This window comes from Oncorhynchus nerka, linkage group LG27 (assembly GCF_034236695.1).
Source record: "Oncorhynchus nerka isolate Pitt River linkage group LG27, Oner_Uvic_2.0, whole genome shotgun sequence".
Taxonomy (NCBI): domain Eukaryota; kingdom Metazoa; phylum Chordata; class Actinopteri; order Salmoniformes; family Salmonidae; genus Oncorhynchus; species Oncorhynchus nerka.
The window spans coordinates 31994572-32017201 of NC_088422.1; the positions used below are offsets into that span (position 1 = coordinate 31994572).

The following is a 22630-nucleotide window of genomic DNA, read 5'->3' on the forward strand; positions in this document are numbered from 1 at the left end:
TGTCTCGCTATCAAAAGAACATTTGACCAGTAATTGCAACAATCAACTTAAAAACACTAACTTACAGTTTATTCGAAAAAGTTGAAATCATCCTGTTGTTGTTATCTTTTCCTTCTCTATTTACTGGTGCTGAACTAGTACGCGCCTAGTATCAGTAGTGTCTGCGTTTATATACCTCCTTAATTATCATGATATCTGGTGTATCCCGCCTTCCCTACTCTCCTGACCAATGAAGTTAACCTTTACTCATCATTCTTAGCCAATAGTGGTAGCCTACAATTTCTACATGGTAGCACTCTAGGCCTGTCAATAATGGACACATTTTATTTTGTGTGAGGAGTTACTTAATTTGGTCCTTACTACTATTCATAATACTGGACGTTATTAACACCAATCACCTTTTCTATTCAGACCTAAATTGGAACAAGTCATAGGAGTCATTACTCAGCCCAAAACCTAACAATAAAAACACATAAAAGCATACAAATACAAAAATGGTCAAGCACAGACTATGAGTCATGAATAAAAGTCAGTCGGTTATGAGGCTGCAGAGAGATATTGATTGTTGCTGATGTGGTGTTGAAGCTCGAGCAGCTTTCAGAAATTCAAACCTTCACTGATATTGTGGAAACAATTCCAATAATCCTGGCCTCTACTCCTGGCCATGGTGATCGACCCATGGTTCCACCAAGACCTGGGCCCAGGTCCAAGCTTTCCTCTGCCAGTGAACTCTCCAGACTAACTCTCCCCCCAGTCCCTCCTCCTCTAGGATGCCAGTAGTCAGCAGGGACCTGCAGAGACATATCATGTCACATAACACTTTCCACACCTGATTTTCAGAATATATTTACATGTCAAAGAAAACTAGGTCACCTACAGTTTCTCTGTTCAACAGACAACAATATGTTGACGAGATAACATTGTATGTTTTTCTAATTTACTGCACATTCATAACATACTAGTGTTCCACTATCCACAGGGTACTGTTCTAGATCTGTTATTGACTGGGAAACAAAGTATGAATGTAAATGCTATCAGTGGTGAACTACACTGAGTGTACAAAACATTAGGAACACCTGCTCTTTCCATGACAGACTGAACAGGTAAATCCAGGTGAAAGCTATGATCCATTATTGATGTCACCTGTTGAGTCCACTTCAATCAGTGTAGATGAAGAGGAGGATCAGGTTACAGAAGGATCAGTATGTCTTGATGACATTATTTATCATTCAGAGTGTAAATGGGCAAGACAAAAGGCTTAAGAACTGCAACGCTGCTGGGTTTTTCCACGCTGAACAGTTTCCCGAGTGTATCACAAATGGTCCTCCACCCAAAGGTCATCCAGCCAACTTGACACAACTGTGGGAAGAATTGGAGTCAACAAGGGCCAGCTTTCGGCACCTTGTAGAGTCCACGCCTCGAAGAATTGAGGCTGTTCTAAGAGAAAAGGGGAGTGCAACTCAATATTAGGATGTTGTTTCTAATGTTTTGTACTCTGTGTGTAGTGCAACTACACTGCACTATAAAGATGATTGAATGTTAAAGGAGATGTGTATAGGCTAAACTTTCTCCAATCGTCTATTCCTGGTTCTCCCAATTACATGAAAGAAAAATACAATAAGCCTGAAAAATATCCTGTGCTAAAATGCCTTATTACCACACAGAAATGCTGGACAACACCCCATTTTTTTGGGCCGTACCTGGACTTCGACCCAGTGATGTAGTGGTGCCTGGAGAAGTGAGTATACTAATTAATTTAGTATACATTAATTTAGCTAACTCTCTCTCTCTCAAAGAGTGCAGCGTATAAAGTCAGAACATCTGCTGTCTCAGCCACTGCCTGAAACCCACGGAGTACCACAAGGATCGATCTTAGGCCCTACGCTCTTCTCAATTTACGTCAACAACATTGCTCAGGCAGTAGGAAGCTCTCTCATCCATTTATATGCAGATGATAGTCTTATACTCAGCTGGCCCCTCCCCAGATGTTGTGTTAAATGACTACAACAAAGCTTTCTTGGTGTCGAACAAGCTTTCTCTGCCCTTAACCCTGTTCTGAACACTTCCAAAACAAAGATCTTGTGGTTCGGTAAGAATAATTAACCCTCTCCCCATCAGTGTGATTACTACCTCTGAGGGTTTAGAGCTTGAGGTAGCCACCTCACACAAGTACCTGGGAGTATGGCTAGACGGTACACTGTCATTCTATTCATGCTAAGGTTCATCTAGACTTGGTTTCCTCTATTGTAATCGCTCCTCTTTCACCCCAGCTGCCAAACAAACCCTGAATCAGATGACCATCCTACCCATGCTAGATTACGGAAATGTAATTTATAGATCGGCAGGTAAAGGTGCTCTAGAGCGGCTAGATGTTCTTTACCATTTGGCCATCAGATTTGCCACCAATGCTCCTTATAGGACACATCACTGCACTCTATACTCCTCTGTAAATTGGTCATTTCTGTATACCTGACCACAAGTGGGTCTGGGTGTATCAACCAGACCTACTGGTTGATGCTAATTTTGAAGAAGAAAAAAAAACGATTAAGGCATAACTCCCCCCTATCTGAGATGCCTACTGCAGCCCTCATCCTCCACATCAAATCAAATGTATTTGTCACATACACATGGTTAGCAGATGTTAATGCGAGTGTAGCGAAATGCTTGTGCTTGTCCAAAACTACTACCTTATACACACAAGTGTAAAGGGATAAAGAATATGTACATAAAGATATGAATGAGTGATGGTACAGAACAGCATAGGCAAGATGCAGTAGATGGTATCGAGTACAGTATATACATATGAGATGAGTAATGTAGGGTATGTAAACAAAGTGGCATAGTTTAAAGTGGCTAGTGATACATGTATTACATAAAGATGCAGTAGATGATATAGAGTACAGTATATACATATACATATGAGATTAATAATGTAGGGTATGTAAACATTATATTAAGTAGCATTGTTTAAAGTGACTAGTGATATATTTTACATACAACACCCATTCTGCCAGTCACATTGTTAAAGGTCCCCAAAGCACACACATCCCTGGGTCGCACCTCTTTTCAGTTCGTTTCAGCTAGCTACTGGAGCGAGCTGCAAAAAACACAGTTTTATCTTCATCTCTTCATTCAAAGACTCAATCATGGACGCACTAACACTTGTGGCTGACACGCATGATGTATTGTTGTCTCTACCTTCTTGCCCTTTGTGCTGTTGTCTGTGCCCAATGTTTTTCTTTTACCATATTTTGTGCTGCTGCCATGTTGTGTTGCTACCGTGTTGTTGTGTTTAAAAAAAAAACCCACCGTCACTGGACCAGACAGGACTGGCAAAAAGTGCTCTTCACTGACGAGTCACGGTTTTGTCTCAACAGGAGTGATGATCGGATTCGCGTTTATCGTTGAAAGAATGAGCGCTACACTGAGGCCTGTACTCTGGAGTGGGATCAATTTGGAGGTCCATCATGGTCTGGGGAGGTGTCACAGCATCATTGGACTGAGCTTGTTGTCACTGCAGGCTCAACGCTGTGCGTTAATCTCGATGCTGTGCATTACAGGGAAGACATCCTCCTCCCTCACGTGGTACCCTTGCTGCAGGCTCATCCTGACATGACCCTCCAGCATGACAATGCCACTCTGCTCGTTCTGTGTGTGATGTCCTGCAAGACAGGAATGTCAGTGTTCTGCCATTGCCAGCGAAGAGCCTGGAATCTCAATCCCATTGAGCACATCTGGGACCTGTTGGATCGGAGGGTGAGGGCTAGGGCCATTCCCCCCTAGAAATGTCCAGGGAACTTGCAGGTGCCTTGGTGGAAGTGTGGGGTAACATCTCACAGCAATAACAAGCAAATCAGGTGCAGTCCATGAGGAGGATATGCACTGCAGTACTTAATGCAGCTGGCCACACCAGATACTGACTGTTACTTTAGATTTTGACCCCCCCATTTCTTCAGGGACACATTATTCCATTTCTGTTAAGTCACATGTCTGGAACTTGTTCAGTTTGTTTCTCAGTTGTTGAATCTTATGTTCCTACAAATATTTACACGTTAAGTTTGTCGACTGCGTTTATTTTCAGCAATGAGAGGGCTTTTCTTTTTTTGCCGAGTTTAGTAGGTCTACTATTGAAACCGATAAATAAGGGTGTCAACTGGGTCAGAAATTCACAAGCTTCTGATTGGTTCCTTTTTTTACCTCAGGTTTTTGCTCGAAGTCATACTTTGTTGATAGTACAACAACAAAATTGGATGTTTTAAGTCCATAACAATGCTTAAACCACATCAGGAGACCACTGGGAATTTGTTTTGTGTAGTTATTAACCTTTAATTAAAGTGCACAGGCACCTAGCACTGTTGTTTGGTTAGAGGTGTTTCTGTAGCACATGAGATGGAGTTTGCCAAACAAATGGCCACTGGATCGATGCAAATTATCATGATTTCATTCTGCCAGGTAGGCATAGGCTTCTTTGTAGCTAGTTAACATTTAATTGAGAAGGTTTTTGGGAAAGCCTTTCCATCTACAGTACTAGAGTATGGTTAGGCCTATCATTAGCGTTGCTTAAACAGCATGATCATTACACAGGTGCACATTGTGCTGGGGATAATAAAAATGTGCAGTTTTGTCACACAACACAATGCCACAGTTGTCTCAAGTTTTGAGGGAGCGCAGGAATTCTGGCACCAGATGTTGCTAGAATACGGAATATTCATTTATCTACCATAAACTGTCTCCAACGTCGTTTTAGAGGATTTGGAAGTCTGTCTAACCGGCCAACATAACCGCAGACCACATGTATGGCGTAGTGTGAGCAAGCAGTTTGCTGATGTCAACATGGTGCCCATGGTTGCGCTGGCATAAGCTACAGACATCGAACACAATTGCATTTTATTGATGGAAATTTGAACGCACAGATACCGTGACGAGATCCTGAGGCCCATTGTCATGCCATTCATCCGCTGCCATCACGTTTCAGCATGATAATGCACAGCCCCATGACGCAAGTCAATCAATCAAATGTATTTATAAAGCCCTTTTTACATCAGCTGATGTCACAAAGTGCTGTACAGAAACCCAGCCTAAAACCCCAAACAGCAAGCAATGCAAATGTAGAAGCACAAATGTGTTCACAATTCCTAAAAACCTGAAAATTCCCCAGTTCTTCCATGGCCTGCAAACTCACCAGACATGTCACCCATTGAGCATGTTTGGTATGCTCTGGATCGACGTGTACGATAGCATGTTCCAGTTCCCGCCAATTTCCAGCAACTTCACACTGCCATTGAAGATGGGTGGGACAACATTCCACGGGCCACAATCAACAGCCAGATAAGTCTATGCGAAGATGTTGCTCTGCATGAGGCAAATGGTGGTCACACCAGATAGTGACTGGTTTTCTGATCCAACACATTCATATCTGTATTCCCAGTCATGTAAAATCCATAGATTAGGACCTAATGAATGTATTTCAATTGACTGATTTTCTTTATATGAAAAGGAAAATCTTTGAAATTGTTACATGCTGTGTTTTATCTTTGTTCAGTATATAAACACAAGGGCACAGATCAGATGGAATCATTCAGACCATGCCATAACCATTCTCGCCAGCTATGGCATATAGTAAGGTGAATAGTTCAACTAAGGATGTGATGTACAGCTTTCACTTTTGAATTGCTTCAGAGAAAAACAAAGTGATGCAGCAAATTTTCCCACGACAATGAATGCACTCTCTCACGTACACAGTATGACTCAATGACCTAGTTATTTAGAAGAGGATGAGCTGCAATTCCCCATACCGTGACCCTGATGCAATTACTACCCGGGGTTGTTTGTTTTCAACGAGCCATAAAGAACCAACCCTGACCTGACATTGACTCAACCGGATGTAGCCTAATAAGGGAAAGAACCATAACTACTAAAAAAGGGGCTATTAAATCCATTCTATCTTGCATCAAGTACAGTTCTCAATCACAAGCCCTTCATTATCAGCAACAATGACAACTTATGATTCAACATACTTCCATCATAATTGGTTAAACTATAAAAATGTATGTCTTATCATGAATGGTCACTATGTTTTTACTGATGTACTTGAAAAGAAAGAGGTATACTGGGGGGGGTCATTGGATGTGTGTAAAAGTAATACATGTAATGATGCAGGCGTGTTCCTGAACAGCTGGTGTCTTTGTGGACGATTGGTGCACAGTTTATGGCTGATTAACCATAACTTAACTAGGGGCAATGTGGGACACGGTCCTATTTCTTAGACTTAAATACCATGGTGTCAAAAATATTAACTTCTTATGGCTGGGAGCAGTATTGAGTAGCTTGGATGAATAAGGTGCCCAGAGTAAACTGCCTGCTACTCAGTCCCAGTTGCTAATATATGAATATTATATTTGGATAGAAAACACTCTGAAGTTTCTAAAACTATTTGAATGATGTCTGTGAGTATAACAGAACTCATATGGCAGGCAAAAACCTGAGAAAAAAATCCAACCAGGAAGTGGGAAATCTGAGGTTGGTCATTTTTCAACTCATTCCCTATTGAAGATACAGTGGGATATTGGTCATGTTGCACTTCCTAAGGCTTTCACGAGATGTCAACAGTCTTTAGAACCTTGTTTGAGGCTTCTACTGTAAAGGAGGGGCTCATAAGGGCTCTTTGAGTCAGTAGTCTGGCAGAGTGCCACAAGCTCGTGACGCTCGTTCACGTGAGAGTTAGCTCGCATTCCATTGCATTTCGGAAGACAAAGGAATTCTCCGGTTGGAACATTATTGAAGATGTATGTTAAAAACATCCTAAAGATTGATTCTATACATCCTTTGACATGTTTCTACGGACTGTAACGGAACTTTTTGACATTTCATCTGCTCCTAGTGAACACGCTTCGTGAGCTTGGATTTGTTTACAAAACGCACCAACAAAAGTAGCTATTTGGACATAAATGATGGACATTATCGAACAAAACAAACATTTATTGTGGAACTGGGATTCCTGAGAGTGCATTCTGATGAAGATCATCAAAGGTAAGTGAATATTTATAATGTTAATTCTGACTTCTGTTGACTGCACAATATGGCGGATATCTTTTTGGCTTGTTTGGTCTCTGAGCGCCGTACTCAGATTATTGCATGGTTTGCTTTTTTCGTAAAGCTTTTTTGAAATCTGACACAGCGGTTGCATTAAGGAGAAGTATATCTAAAGTCCATACATAACACTTGTATTTTCATCAACATTTATTATGAGTATTCCTGTAAATTGATGTGGCTCTCTGCAAAATGGAACTACTGAACACAACACGCCAATGTATACAGAGATCTTTTTAAATAAATATGAACTTTATCGAACAAAACATATGTATTGTGTAACATGAAGTCCTAGGAGTGTCATCTGATGAAGATCAAAGGTTAGTGATTAATTTTCTCTATTTCTGATTTTCGTGACTCCTCTCTTTGGCTGAAAAAAAATGGCTGTGTTTTTCTGTGACTTGGCTCTGACCTAACATAATCGTTTGTGGTGCTTTCGCCGTAAAGCCTATTTGAAATTGGACACTGTGGTGGGATTAAAAAGAAGTGTATCTTTAAAATGGTGTGAAATACTTCTACGATTGAGGAATTTTAATTATGGGATTTCTGTGGTTTTGAATTTGGCGCCCTGCACTTTCACTGGCTGTTGTCATATCGATCCCGTTAGCGGGATCTCAGCCCTAAGAAGTTTTTAATACCAGTCTTTAAACATAAATCTACACATTTATTTCCTTTGGTATCAACAATTGATATGGTTTACAAACACAGAATTTAAATCATATATGGTCAAGGCAGCAACAGCATGCAAAATACAAATGTATGCTTGGCAATGACATGCATGTATCCCTCAACCTTATTACATACATGTAGACACCATGAAGTGCCATTCATGTATTCCTGTGTCATCCTCACACCAAAGGTATCTCTCACTTGTAGCCTTAGTGATCCAATGATCATCATTGCAATTATAAGCAGGCTTCGTGTGAGAGAGATATGTCCTCAGGTACACAACATTTCAACAAGTCAGTAATATATTTGCAGACATTCTAGTTAATGCCCCGCCCTTGGCGAGTTGGTAGTCCACAAATAATGTCCATAACTCCTTCCTCAATGTACTGCAAACAGTGTAGTTAATGTTCAATGAAGGGAGTCAGTGTTCCTCCGGTCATCCACCATCACATTTGGAGACTAATAACCCCATCTGAACCAAGGACAGGAGGCTCCTAAAACATAGCCCAAATAGAGTAGGTATATTATTACAGAGACCGATCTGTGCAAACGTGTTAACATAATATACGGCCTAAGTGACGATTTTCTTGCAGTTCACTGGCAAATTGCCTCATTGTTGAACAGGTAATATGCTGTTCAATCAAACTTTCCAAGAGAGAATTTCCAGCTTAGTTAGTTCCCAAGAGACCATGTTGATGGCAAAAAACAAAAAAAATGATGACAGTACAAAACAGTCTTATGAAAGATTTGGATTTGAATCATGCACACCTCAACATATTCAAAAACATAGTATGGATTAGTGTGTGTGTCATGGATAAAGATATGAGGGAAATTGGTGTGGCCTATAAATTGAGTACCTTGACAGCTAAATTAGCTGTACTGCTCCACTTGAAACCAGGGGTGCTATGGAGCGATACCGCATCAGATGCTGAGAATCCACATCAAGATCCACAACATACTCTCTGAAAGAAAATATTGGACCAGAAAATTCAATGCAGTTCTTAGCAAAACGACCGGGCATTTCAATCAATAAGAATACACTGTCCGTGGAGTAAGCTTGTATAATATTCTTGAGGATAGTAACAGTCAATAAAAAACATGTTATATACAGACACATGCTGCCACCTTCTGGATCTACAGAATACTGCAAAATAACTTCCAATGTGCTCCTCTTCACAACAGGAATCAAAACTTCTATTCTTGACACATTATCATCAAAGTGAGATAGGTAGTAAGCCTATTCCAAGCTGTAGCACCAATCAATCAGTCCAATGATCATGTGACACTGTACCTCTGGTCATCTGTCTCAGGTTCCACCAAGATGTTTTCCTGTCTCTCCCTCACACGTAGGAACACAAAGGAGTCCAGACAAGGCTCTGGTACTGGGAACATTTCATTTGACATTGAAGTTAATCACATGACAAGAGAATGCAATGCTTCCATCCATGAACATTATGCTACTGATTAGTTTTTACAAGCAGTCATTTGAATATTGGAATAGCTCATCTAAACATCGTGCTAGGACTCACCTGCTTTCAGCATATCCACTGTCTGTAGATTGGGGGGCATGTGTTTCAGAGCTACAGCCTTCAGATAGGTCTCTGTGTTGGCCAGATATCTAAATGGAAGAGAGGGAACACATCACTAATGTTGCAAACATATTATTATTATAATAATAGAAGTAAATATGACATCAAAAGCAACTCAATGACCTTCCTCCAGGGATGGTCATTGTAACTGCAAGCCACAACACGTCACTATAACACTCACTCTTTGGCGAAAGCAAACTCCTCTGGAGACAGGAACGAAGGATCTCCCTCCACTCGAGACTTCTCTTTCTCCAACACATGTGGGAAAAACTTCTCAATCTACACAGGCAACAGAGGACCAGAGAGAAAGGTGTCAGTCTGAGCACTGATTTATAGTCCCTCTCACTAGAAGATGATCATATCATGCTGGGTTGTTGTTGGCATTACCTTTTGGAGGCGAGAGCGGAGGTAGCTGCTGAGGACAAAGCGGATCCTGTCAATCTCCATGCGGTGGACACTTGCCTTCACATCACCCCTCCTAACCCGCTGCAGGTTGGCCTCCTGTCAATGGAGACAACACAACATAGAAGTCCTGTTATTACTGGTACCTCACTGCTTACCGAGACAGCTGCTGCACTCCTCAGTTATTTGAGGAACCCCACCACCATTTACCATGTGAGTCAGCTGCTCCATCACACACTCTCCCATCTCCGACTTGTTCTCCAGGAGCTCAGGAGAGAACCTCTCATTCAGCCAGGCCTGGGGGGCAGAGGAATACACAAAGTCCACTTTACATAGGAGCAGCAGCAGTGCTAAATACGTTTTTTTTTGTTTTGACAGGATCCGTGTATTGCAAAACGTATCGGTCTGGCTACAGTATTTTAGTGAACATGGCTAATTAGCTAGCTAGCTAACGTTACCTCTTCCAATTTCCCAATCAGCTCCGCTGGAGTCATCACATCTTCTTGGCCATCATCTCCTCCGCTGGCATCATCAGACAACGTATCCGACATCCTATACTTGCTTAGCCTACACAAAATGTGGTACTCTATTAAACTAGCTACGCAGAATGTTACTTTTTTACATTATATCTAGACAACACTGTAAATGACATCGACAGCTCATTAACCTCCTCCGAAACAAGAGTCGCACACTTCCGGTTAAAGTTCGCGCCAACCGAAAGCAGTGCGTGATGACGTCTGTAGAGGTTCAAACATGCGCAAAAAATGCGCAGTCAGAGACGGTAAACAAATCCCTCCGTAATCTCTGCGCTAGTGTTTGGTTTACAAAATAATGTTTTATTATTGTTATTTGCAAAAAGGCATGTGTTTATTGGCATTAATGAAATACAGTGGTCTACTTTCCATGGATTAAGTGCTGCATGTCCCCTCAACTAATTAAAATAAATGTCGAAAATTACAAATGACCATGGTTATTTACTTTCCAAAGAATGCAGACTTGGATCAAACAGGAATTATTTTAGATTTTATTCAGAAATAAACAATTGCATGTGTTGTTTCATATATATTTCCATATAAAATTATTTTATCATACAATAAAAAAACGTACATAGCAGTAAACCAGAGGGCTATTGTTACAAATACAGAAAGATGAGTCCTTTGTATTAGTGCAATTCTATCAGTTGCCACAGTGGGGAGCCCATCTCGGGATAATAATCACAACACAACGCTTCTCTGTTGATCACTCACATAGAATGCAGCTGTGTTCGAGTCAAGTTTAGAAAATGTCTAGAACGAAGCAGGTACTGTCATTATCTCCATTTGACTTGTCACATTGTCTATAAGCTCTGAGAGAGGTAGGCTGGGCTATCACTGCCTAGTTTGAGGATAATGCACGCCAGTGATGCTGTATCCAGTATGGGGATTTAACATAGGAATGGAATAGGGATAGGAGTAGAGAGCAGGCTCATAAGGGGAAGCATGGGTGTGTCCCGTTGGGGCATGACGGTACATAGGGTTGATCTGGGACTGAGGCAGTCTGTTGGTGGATAGAAAGAATGGGTGTACAGGTGGCTTCTGTCCAGAGTCTCCCCTTGTCCGGTCATAGGCTGGGACGAGGTAGGACACTGGTATGCTGACATTAGAGTGGAATACAGGTTGTTGCTTGGGCAACATTGCCGTGGACTTCTCCTTTTTCTCTGTCTGATAATGTCGAGGCACCATATGTAGTTTCTTAGTATAGATCAGATCATTATCATGTAACATGGGCCTATTTGGGTTCTGATGGAATGTGTAACCTGGTCGAAAGGGTATAGGCCGCAAAGGCTCCATAGATTTGGGATAAACCTTAGTGAAACTGGAGGTGGATGGAACCAAGCAAGACCTAACAGTATACGTGCAGGACGTTGGTGGGGATATTTGGTGAGCTGGACGTCTGTTACTCCCATTGCAGACAGGGCTCCATACAGAGTTTTTACTCTGACCTTTGATAGAAACTGTGTCACCCGGTAGAGGGCTGACCTGAGGGAAATCTCTTTGTCCTCCAGGGAAGACAACGTATTTCTTGACATCAGGGCTGCAGCTCTGAGGCTTGGGGACCCCACTGCAGGCAGATATTGGGTTGCTGGAAAAAGGAAAAGGTACTTCTGGTTTTGGAATTGGGGGCCTCTCTTCAGTTAGTGCTGGACAGTCCTCAGAGGAGATGGAGTAGGGGGATGGGCTACGGGAAGAGGAGGACGACGGAGGGAGAGGAGAGCCCTCCGAGGTAGTGCGTGTCCGGCTAGAACGGACCAGCCCTGGAGACTGGGAGCAGTGGATCACAGAGGGCCTGCCCTTACGGTCCTCCTGTCTGGGGCTCTGACAGTCCTGGGACTGACTCAGGCTGGCCTGGGCCATACGCTTCTTCTTCTCCAGAGGGGAGATGATGTCTGAAGCAGAAGACTGGACCTGACCTGGCTGGGATAGGGAGTACGCTGAGGAAGAGAGGTCGTCACTGACGGTAGTCTCATTGTTTGGTGGAGGACGGTCTGGGTGGAGCCTTTCAGCTGGAGTGGTCCATGGAGACGATGGAGTAGAGTGTAGCTGGCCCTGAAATAATACAACATGGAGAGTTAATTTCCAGTCGTACAGTTTGGGGTACAGTAACTGTATGACAATCATAGGCTGGAGTAATATTATTGGAGTATACTATTATTCAACCATGCTGGTCATTTATGAACATTTGAACATCTTGGCCACGTTCTGTTATAATCTCCACCAGGCACAGCCAGAAGAGGACTGGCCACCCCACATATGCTCTCTCTAATTCTCTCTTTCTTTCTCTCTCTCGGAGGACCTGAGCCCTAGGACCGTGCCCCAGGACTACCTGACATGATGACTCCTTGCTGTCCCCAGTCCACCTGACTGTGCTGCTGCTCCAGTTTCAACTGTTCTGCCTTATTATTATTCGACCATGCTGGTCATTTATGAACATTTGAACATCTTGGTCATGTTCTGTTATAATCTCTACCCGGCACAGCCAGAAGAGGACTGGCCACCCCACATAGCCTGGTTCCTCTCTAGGTTTCTTCCTAGGTTTTGGCCTTTCTAGGGAGTTTTTCCTAGCCACCGTGCTTTTACACCTGCATTGTTTGCTGTTTGGGGTTTTAGGCTGGGTTTCTGTACAGCACTTTGAGATATCAGCTGATGTACGAAGGGCTATATAAATAAATTAGATTTGATTTGATTTGAGTAATAGAAAACAGCCAGTGACTTTTATGACAATAGTCACAAACAGGTGAAAAGTGAAGTACCTCAGAGTCAGTCTCCTTTTCCAGATGGGGCCTCTTCCTCTTGCCCTCAGACTTGCTTCCCTCAGGGCTCCTCTTGTACTGTTTGCGTGGTTTGCTTGGAGGCAGAGGTTTGTCCTCCTCTCCCCTTAACTGTCTCTCAAAGGGTAAAACAAGCCTGTATTGAAGACAAAGAAATTACACAATGAAAACAAGCAGAGATGGAGTGAGTTGAAGACAGATTAATTGGAGGAGTGTTCACCTCTCATAGTGTCTGCGGGTACAGGTAGCAGCGCTGGTGCTGCCTGGGCTGCCCCCCAGCTCATCATACACATTCTTCCACAGCCGTCGTGCTGTCACCTGTTGGAAAACACACCATAGTGAGCAAACACACCCCTCTAAATCCCTCATCCAGAACCATTATGCATTAATTTGAGGTAAAGTATACGACTGTCTAATCTGTCTTTTTATATTAAGAATATATGGAGGGGGCCTCCCGAATGGCTCAGCGGTCTAAGGCACTGCATTGCTAGAGGCGTCACCACAACCCGGGTCGGCAGGGATGTACTTGTCCCATTGTGCTCTAGCGACTCATTGTGGCGGGCCGGGCGCATGCATGCTGACTTCAGTTGTCAGTTGTACAGTGTTTCCTCCGACACATTGGTGCGGCTGGCTTCCGGGTTAAGCGAGCAGTGTATCAAGAAGCAATGCGGCTTGGAAGGGTTGTGTTTCTGAGGACGCACGGCTCTTGACCGTCGCCTCTCCTGAGTCCGTACGGGAGTTGCAGCGATGGGACAAGACTAACTACCAATTAGATATTACATAATTGGGGAGAAAATGGGGAAATAAGTACCACAAAAAAAAGAATAGATTATATGGAGGGAGATAATTGGCCCATTACTAAAATAGAGAACAACGTCTTACTATAGGCTAAGCTCCTGTGAACTGAATGGGCATTTCATAGAAACCCTTCCTCTCTCAGCGCATTGAGCGTGTACACATGCCACAGAGTGGAAACTTCATTCAGCAGTCAGTGTGGACTCTGCTCTTAATGTGGTGGGTATGGTCATGTTTACATCCTGTCAACTAAAGATAATGTTCCACACAAGAAGCTAAGCTGCATGGTGTCTTTCGCAACATAAAAAATGTGAGTAGCTGCCACTGCCATCTCTGTGTGATCAACAACCAGGTCAAGTGTAAAAAATATACAACTGTACGATATGGGTGTACTCACAGAGTCGTAACTGTACGATATGGGTGTACTCACAGAGTCGTAACTGCCAAGCTTCTCAACAGTTTTGTAGATTTTCCACAGGTTAACTGTGAGCAGAAACCATATGCATTTAAACATTGGGGACATTGCACAGTTCTATAATTACTATTATATTGTATCCTTACCTATGAATTGTCTTAACACATGCATTTACAAACTACCCCAAAGATCGAGGTGATCTGGGGTGCAAGGAATACGTCTCTATGTAATAGAGATTGAGTAATAAAGCTACGGCTAAATCCTTTGAACATGGACTCACTCTGCTTAAAGCCCAGGTGTGGTATCCTCTCTATGGGTGTGCCTCTGTCCTTCATGAAACAGTGCAAATTGGCTATGAAGGACCTCTCCTCTGTCTCCATTGGGCTAGACCTGGGAGGCTCCTCACATTCACTGGCTGAGTCAGCAATCTCCATCGCTGCAGAATTCTACGGTAGAGACCATCAGATTGATGTAAATCCAAATTATATGGATGCATACTATTACTGAACATATAAGTCTTCAAAACAGAACTGCAAGAAGAAAATAAACCAATCATACATTAGGAAACTTTTTTTTTTAATGATCTCAATGTCTTTTCTTGAGCAACTAGAATTTCAAGTGAAACATTCAGAACATGACAGAGTTGGCTTCACCACTTTCAATAAGTAACCATACATCCTGTATAAAAGGGAAACCAACAGACATATGGGGTTTTCGGTCTACACCTGATTATCAGCCTGGTGACAAGGATGTCTATTTGAATAATAAATATGAAGATATCGAGCTCTTTATACAGTATGAAAAGGTCTCTTTCCCACCAAAGCCTTTACTCACAAGCCCTTTGTTATTCATTTATTTTCCACTGACATGAAAGTGAACGTCATGAATGTCATTTAGAAATGACAAAAGGCTGAGTAGCCTAGCAAGTAGTTCACGCGATTAGAACATGTTCCATGAGAATGCAAAAAGAGTGAGGTTCAAATTCAATTGCAATTATCTGTTTGAAATGATCAGTAGAGCTCTTGGTCCAGTAGTTTTCAGAGGCATATTTCGGGATTTGATTATTATGTTGAACTTGGAGCTTACTCTGTAAGAACGTTGTTTCAGCAAACACAAATCAAACACAAACGAGTAGAAAAGGGAAAAGGGAAAATGCGGTGAATACCAAATGAGAAATGAAACAGTAGAGGCATGCAGAAATTGAGGCCTGAACAGATTACTGTCCTTACATTCAATGCATTCATTTGGATGAGAAGTATCTATGATACTTCAAACTGGTCAAACTGACACTAAAATGAACCAAAGTATAGGAAGCTGATGTTCACAAAACTGCAGACACCGTGTCATCATAATTTGTACTATAAATATTTTTGGCTAAATTCACAAAGGGACAATGTCTGATTATATCAGTTTTGTGCACAAGCATACAGGTTGAATTTGCACAGAGCTATGGACTGATAGTGTAGAAGTTTGATATTTTTTATTCCAATTTATATTACAATTTCTGCTCTCAAATGAAATACTGTATGTCAATACAATATCCCAATCCAAATGACTGAATACAGAGACTAGTTTGTTTCTGTGGCGTATGCTGAGCTGTAGGCAACTGTCAAGCAGAGTTTCATATTGAATCAGGTTCCTCTCTGTGGTTACTGGTTCCGAGAAGCAGGACCCAGTGGTGAGTAATAGTGAAGATGTGGGCCCCTATTTGGGATAGCCCTGACTGACTCACAGCTCTATACAGCTGTCCCATAGACACGGTTCCCAGCTATAACACCCTATCTTTTATCAATGGGCCTCCTCCAGTACCATACAATGTTCTCTCGCTTTCGTCTTCTTCCTGCCTTGACTGGCCAGCTGCTTACTCTCTCGCCAGCTCTCTCTCTTTCTTGCTATGGATACATTTCCATGACTTACTAGGTTATAGTAGGTGCTTTACAAATTTGTAGAATAATCGTTCCACACACAGCCATCTTCATATCTAATCAAGGAGATGAAAGATACAATGCAAAGTTCTTATGGACAAAGCAAAAGCATGTATGACTGGAATATGGATTAGTCATAGAGGGCAACATATTTCCAGAAAAGCAGAAATAGTATTTTTCTGAAAACTTAATCCATGTGTTGCATATGACTACTGAACAATGTGATGAAACCACTTTTACAGTAAGCAGTACATATTAGAAGATAAGCCTACTGTTTTATTTGTATACTATACTGAATAAATGTATTCATGGCTGGACCACAAAACAGAGAGATGTCAGTCAGCTCTACGCGACATAGGTTTCATACAGGAAACGACTGCAGTCCGAGTCATAAAGCCCACCATACAATATTCATCATAGTTAACCACGCAAAAATAAGGCATGAATATCGTTGTGAAAGACTGTCAGTAAACAGCATCTAAATTTCCACCACATTCACATTTTGGAAAAGGGCATAGGAAATGTTGTCGTCAATGTGTCGATAAGACTCTCACTATGATTGTTGGTGGCGTGCCGGGTTGATGCTATCGACAGGCCACTTGTCACCACAGAAACCACTGGGCTTTCATCTCACAGCAATGTCTTGGAAATTTGATGCATCTCTGCACTAACTTTTATTTTCTCATCTTCAATTACCAGAACTGTGTCTAGTGGAACTCCAGTTTCTGTTTGTGTAGATAGTGCAAATAGAGAGAAATGTATATTCTTTCACGCTCTATGAGACACCGCCTACTTATTATAACATTAAATAATCACTTTGCTGATTACTGATCTGAGAAATAAGATAAAACGATCAGATGTGATATTGCATGGCGTCACTTCCCAATGGGTACAAACGTTAATTCAACATCTATTCCACGTTGGTTCGATGTAATTTCATTGAAATTACGTGGAAACAATGTTTATTCAACCAGTGTGTGCCCAGGGGGTTAGTAATATTATTTCATATGATGAGGATTTTTTGAGAAGTGTATGCAACAATGAACATGTGCAAAGGGTAAACATAGGAATACACTCTTCAATAACAACAACTTCAATTAAATGTGTTATTTGTATAATGTAACTCGTTCCCTTTTCCATATAGTTCTGTTATCATATTGTATGCCCACACATGAAGTCAGACATATCAGAGACATGTAAAGAATGTGACTTAAGGTTACATGTGGTTTTGTTCTTTTACAACTTACTGTATGTAATGAAGAAACACACAATTCTTCTACGAAAATGAATCCCTTTATAGGAGCCTAATACTTGACATGCTAATTTGACATTTGAAGAAATAGAGAACTGAAAGCAGGGGGAAATGAAACACACAACACAAGAAATGAAGAATGTAAACATACTGGAAGTGAATGTGTTCTTGCAGACGCACATCAAAATTGAACTCTCTCTTTCCAATGTGGATGTAAATTCTAAATTCATGCAGAAAAAGACAGCCAAGTATCTCAAGCTGCCTGGAGACAATATGAGTCATAAATGACCTGTCCTATCTTACCTGGTTCAGTGTCCCCTCCACACCTCTGCCCTCCTCCATGACTGGTCTCTGACTGGTGTCTCGCCCCCCTTCAGGATCAAATACTGCCACAAGGCACAGAGAAAAGACAGTGACAACTAGGCCAGAGCACACACCCTCCACTCCATATGGGCAATTTGTTTACCATAAGCAAAGAATGGTGTATGTCCCATGCATCTTCAGTCAGGTCATTTAATCCAGAACAAGATGCAATGAAACCCTACCTATGTGAAAAGCTGATGCCTTGGTTCACCTATGATTGCATTTCCAGACCTGTGCAGCAAGAACAAGTATACGTGTGATCTATCACTGAATATTCTGTAAGCTAACACACACTCCAGTAACAACGAAAGAAAACGCAGTTTTAATATAAAGCCACATGGTTACAACACCACTTCCTGCTTATGAGTCTAACCGCAGTTATGTGGTACGCTGCCTGATATGAAAGCATTACAACATGTGAATGAAAATGCAAAATGTAATGTAAAAGGCAGTTTTATTTTCAGTATTTAATTTGCATACTTTGATAATCAAATGATCATCCATCAAACTCAAGGCAATACAAATGACCCCCAACACACATCATTTTCAGGCATAACATGTTAAGTGCCTGAGAATAGCATTAGTACTGATACAAATTTAAAAGACTTAAAGGCTGAAGTTGAAAGCGAATGGATCCATGTACAGCCATGACAACTGAAAGTCAAATGTATGTGTCATTGAACACCCACATTCTAACCTTTTAACATTATATTCTTCCTCAAGGAGAGTAGCAGTCTCTTCAATAGCCCATCAAACATAATTGATATCACTTGTCTGCGAACCCAATATATAATTTTCTTTCGAAATCAGCTTGAATCATGCTTTCCATAGAACTTTGAGACCTTGGACTATAATCTACAGTTTATACTAACCTGCTTAAAGCTAGAATCCTTAATTGAAACAATAACAGTGGTCACTCCATCTACGTTTTGGTAAAAAGCTGTGGGATGGCCTTGGAGAAATATAGCCACTCAAATTCATAAGCAGAGCTATGGATGCAAGGACTGACATCCATGATATCAACCTTAGTTTTAATCATGTTTTGAGGCTATACAGTGTGAGTTTATATTTACATTGTTTACAAATATTGGGGCATAACTTGAATTTTGGGTTCTGATTCTGATGTGGTGCAAAGGTTGAACTAAGATCATGAGTAATTTAGAAGTTTATACTCTTCAAGAATCAATGGGTATATATCATTCATGTATACGTCCAAAAATGGTGTAGCAACTAAGGATTCCAGCTTTAAGTCATGATACATTGCAATTAACCAGCGTTCCAGTTTTATCAGCCCATCAGTTATTTAATTACTTACTCTCTCCAAGCCAGTAATTAGGAATGTCCTTATATTTCTATATTGGCTTGAAATATGTATGTCAAGTGTTTCTGCTTAGTGACGAATTAAAGTACAAGTCAAAAGTTTGGACACACCTAATCATTCAAGGGCTTGTCTTTGTTTGTACTATTTTCTACATTGTAGAATAATAGTGAAGACATCAAAACTATGAAATAACACATGGGAGAAAAAGTGTTAAACAAATCAAAAAATATTTTATATTTGAGATTCTTCAAAGTAGCCACCCTTTGCCTTGATGACAGCTTTACACACTCTTGGCATTCTCTCAACTAGCTTCACCTGGAATGCTTTTCCAACAGTCTTGAAGGAGTTCCCACATATGCAGAGCACTTGTTGGCTGCTGTTCCTTCACTCTGAGGTCCAACTCATACCAAACTATCTCAATTGGGTTGAGGTCAGGTGATTGTGGAGGCCAGGTCATCTGATGCAGCACCCCATCACTCTCCTTCTTAGTCAAATAGTCCTTACACAGCCTGGAGGTGTGTTGAGATATTGTCCTGGTGAGAAAAAAAAATGATAGCCCCACTAAGCTCAAACCAGATGGGATGGCATATTGCTGCAGAATGCTGTGGTAGCCATGCTGGTTAAGTGTGCCTTGAATTCTAAATAAATCACTGACAGTGTCACCAGAAAAGCACCACCACACCTCCTCCTCCATGCTTCACGGTGGGAACCACACATGCGGAGATCATCCGCCCACCTACTCTGCATCTCACAATGACACGATGGTTGGGACCAAAAATCTCAAATGTGGACTCATCAGACTAAAGAACAGATTTCCACCGGTCTAATGTCCATTGCTCGTATTTCTTGCCCCAAGCAAGTCTCTTCTTCTTATTGGTGTCCTTTAGTAGTGGTTTCTTTGCAGCAATTGGACCCTGAAGGCCTGATTCACGCAGTCTCCTCTGAACAGTTGATGTTGAGATGTGTCTGTTACTTGAACTCTGTGAAGCATTTATTTGGGCTGCAATCTGAGGTGCAGTTAACTCTAATGAACTTATCCTCTGCAGCAGAGGTAACTTTGGGTCTTCCTTCCTGTGGTGGTCCTCATGAGAGCCAATTTCATCATCGCGCTTAATGGTTTTTGTGACTGCACTTGAAGAAACATTCAAAGTTCTTGAAATGTTCCGGATTGACTGACCTTCATGTCTTAAAGTAATGATGGACTGTCATTTCTCTTTGCTTATTTGAGCTGTTCTTGCCATAAATGGACTTGGTCTTTACCAAATAGGGCTATCTTCTGTATACCACCCATACCTTGTCACAACACAACTGATTGGCTCAAAAGCATTAAGGAGGAAAGAAATTCCACAAATTAAAAAAGCACACCTGTTAATTGAAATGCATTCCAGGTGACTACCTCATGAAGCTGGTTGAGGGTATGCCAAGAGTGTGCAAAGGGTGGCTACTTTGAAGAATCTCAAATATAACATATATTTTGATTTGTTTAACGCTTTTTTGGTTACTACATGATTCCATGTGTTATTTCATAGTTTAGGTTTTTTTTTTTTTTTAACTAGGTAGGTCAACACCGACCAAACCCGGACAACGCTGGGCCAATTGTGCGCTGCCCTATGGGACTCCCAATCACGGCCAATTGTGATACAGCCTGGATTCGAACCAGGGTGTCTGTAGTGTCGCCTCAAGCGCTGAGATGCAGTGTTTTAGACCGCTGCGCCACTCAGGAACAAAGACGGCCTACCAAAGAGGTCTTCACTATTATTCTACAATGTAGAAAATAGTACAAATAAAGAAAAACCCTTGAATGAGTAGGTGTGTCCAAACTTTTGACTGGTACTGTAAATATTTTAAGTTTTATAACATTTATTTAAAATACAAATAACATTAAGAATCGTACCCTTTGCATAGAAAACTATGTCATGTTTATATGTATATGTATGTTTTTATGCCTCTATTAAAAACGTTCTGTCAGTTAACTTGCATCATGCATGAATTACAATAGCCTACCCAATGTAAGTGCCATTTCACAACTTCCCATCACAGTTTATTTCGTATAATGAAAACATAAATGTGTGATCGAGGTTACAAAAAACAGTAGGCTGTTGTCTAACTGCAAACGTTGAAATAAATGATTAAACAGTGCCACAATTTGCAGCCTACGTCACCATTATAACTAAGTGTGTGCTTTTGACAAGACATGTTGATTCCTCTCCAGCTAAAATAATAAAAGCTGATGGTGCTTAACATGATTCATAAACTTCCAAAATGTTAAGAAAAACAACTTACCCATTTGCAAAATAATCCCTTGACTCGCGACTTGAAAAAGGTTTACTTTGTTTCAGCACCACTTTACTGAAGAAGCTTCTCTAATTTAGCACACCTCGAAATAAGACGTTGTCAATGGATTATTATTGGTTGATCATGTCTACAATACAGCAAGTGAGTCTGGGAGTTGAAGTTTTTGACTCTGGGAATTGCAGCTCTCTGAACACCCAGTAGTAGTCTCAAGGCACATTGAATCAGTTTTAATAATTGTTTACTTTCATGTAGCCTTTCTCAAATTTATGACCTGAGGCAATTTGTAATGAGTTCACTAGACTAGGCTACAAAGATGTAAAAACAAAAACTAATTATATATTTTATCTTTATATAAGTGCACACGTTGAACTAATAGCAATAGAAACATATTGTCTGGATAGTCATCAAAATATGATTATCTGACATTCTGATCTTTTCAACAAAACCACACATTTGCATTTCATCCATGGGAATAATTTAGCCAATCATAATCTATACATAAACTTTGAATTTGGAAAATAAGGATGTATTTAACAAAAACCTATCAAATCAAATGCAACTGTCAATATTGGTGCAGCAAACTATTTTATCCAGCTTTGCTTTAGAAGTTTCAAAAGTCAGTGAAATTCTTCCACTTGTTGCAGATAGAGTATGACATTTAGATATATGTTTAACCTTTAAATGTCAAAATAACAAAACTATCAGTTGGCTGGCCGGATCTCAGAGGGATTTTTTTTTTAAAGACAAAACACCCGTTTCACTGCTGTTTGAAATAAGGATTGGTGAAATAGAATTACATTTGATATACTAATGACTTGGGCAGGTGTTGAGCAATTTCACAGAACTTACAGTTTGTCACATGCATTGGTTAAAAACTATATTACTGTTCTTCTTGGTTCGTGCAATTGTGATATTGATATGAGTTGATAAAATATTTAATTTGACTCAGATTGTGATCACAACTTGAATTCACAATTTACTTGTATTAAACTGATGAAAACATGCACTTTTAGCTCGATGTAAAAGTGGTTGTTAGATCAGGAATATATACTGAACAAAAATATAAACGCAACAATCTTACTGAGTGACAGTTCAGATAAGGAAATCAGTCAATTGAAATAAATGAATTAGGCCCTAGTCTATGGATTTCACATGACTGGGAATAGATATACACATTTGTTGGTCAGATGCCTTTAAAAAAAGGTAGG

At 40.8% G+C, this 22630-nt stretch overlaps 2 protein-coding genes across 7 annotated transcripts; both read right to left on the reverse strand.

Annotated features, from left to right (window-relative positions):
- Window positions 1–47: 47 nt before the first annotated feature.
- Window positions 48–10458, reverse strand: LOC115111042 (DNA replication complex GINS protein SLD5-like). Of its 2 annotated transcripts, none has more exons than XM_065011553.1 (8): window positions 10208–10458; window positions 9960–10046; window positions 9735–9848; window positions 9529–9626; window positions 9288–9376; window positions 9050–9140; window positions 8616–8720; window positions 48–791 (listed from the first exon to the last, which is right to left on the reverse strand). In XM_065011553.1, the coding sequence occupies exons 1-7, from the start codon at window positions 10298–10300 to the stop codon at window positions 8624–8626; spliced, it is 669 nt and encodes a 222-aa protein (XP_064867625.1). In that variant the 5' UTR covers window positions 10301–10458; the 3' UTR covers window positions 48–791; window positions 8616–8623. The 2 variants fall into 2 exon arrangements, with proteins under 2 accessions (XP_064867625.1, XP_029492786.1); XM_029636926.2 differs by lacking the exon at window positions 48–791 and adding an exon at window positions 7733–8252 and having other exon boundaries at window positions 10208–10457.
- Window positions 10459–10759: 301 nt separating this feature from the next.
- On the reverse strand, window positions 10760–21515 carry LOC115111605 (AT-rich interactive domain-containing protein 5A-like). Of its 5 annotated transcripts, none has more exons than XM_065011555.1 (8): window positions 21411–21510; window positions 17910–18037; window positions 17747–17829; window positions 14547–14712; window positions 14249–14334; window positions 13277–13374; window positions 13039–13192; window positions 10760–12334 (listed from the first exon to the last, which is right to left on the reverse strand). In XM_065011555.1, exons 2-8 carry the CDS (start codon window positions 17935–17937, stop codon window positions 11117–11119), a joined length of 1833 nt encoding a protein of 610 aa, XP_064867627.1. In that variant the 5' UTR covers window positions 17938–18037; window positions 21411–21510; the 3' UTR covers window positions 10760–11116. The 5 variants fall into 5 exon arrangements, with proteins under 5 accessions (XP_064867627.1, XP_064867629.1, XP_064867628.1 ...); XM_065011557.1 differs by having other exon boundaries at window positions 17989–18037; window positions 21411–21509; XM_065011556.1 differs by lacking the exon at window positions 17910–18037 and having other exon boundaries at window positions 21411–21515.
- Window positions 21516–22630: the final 1115 nt, after the last annotated feature.

Coding starts and splice junctions, on each gene's coding strand:
- LOC115111605 (XM_065011555.1), bottom strand. CDS start 17,937: ATGGGACATACACCATTCTTTGCTTATG. Junction 14,335..14,546: donor ACACCTGGGCTTTAAGCAGA/GTGAGTCCATGT, acceptor TTCTGCTCACAG/TTAACCTGTGGAAAATCTAC. Junction 13,375..14,248: donor TATCGTACAGTTACGACTCT/GTGAGTACACCC, acceptor GTTTTCCAACAG/GTGACAGCACGACGGCTGTG.
- LOC115111042 (XM_065011553.1), bottom strand. CDS start 10,300: ATGTCGGATACGTTGTCTGATGATGCCAGCGGAGGAGATGATGGCCAA. Junction 10,047..10,207: donor TGATTGGGAAATTGGAAGAG/GTAACGTTAGCT, acceptor TCTGCCCCCCAG/GCCTGGCTGAATGAGAGGTT. Junction 8,721..9,049: donor CCTGAGACAGATGACCAGAG/GTACAGTGTCAC, acceptor ATTTTCTTTCAG/AGAGTATGTTGTGGATCTTG.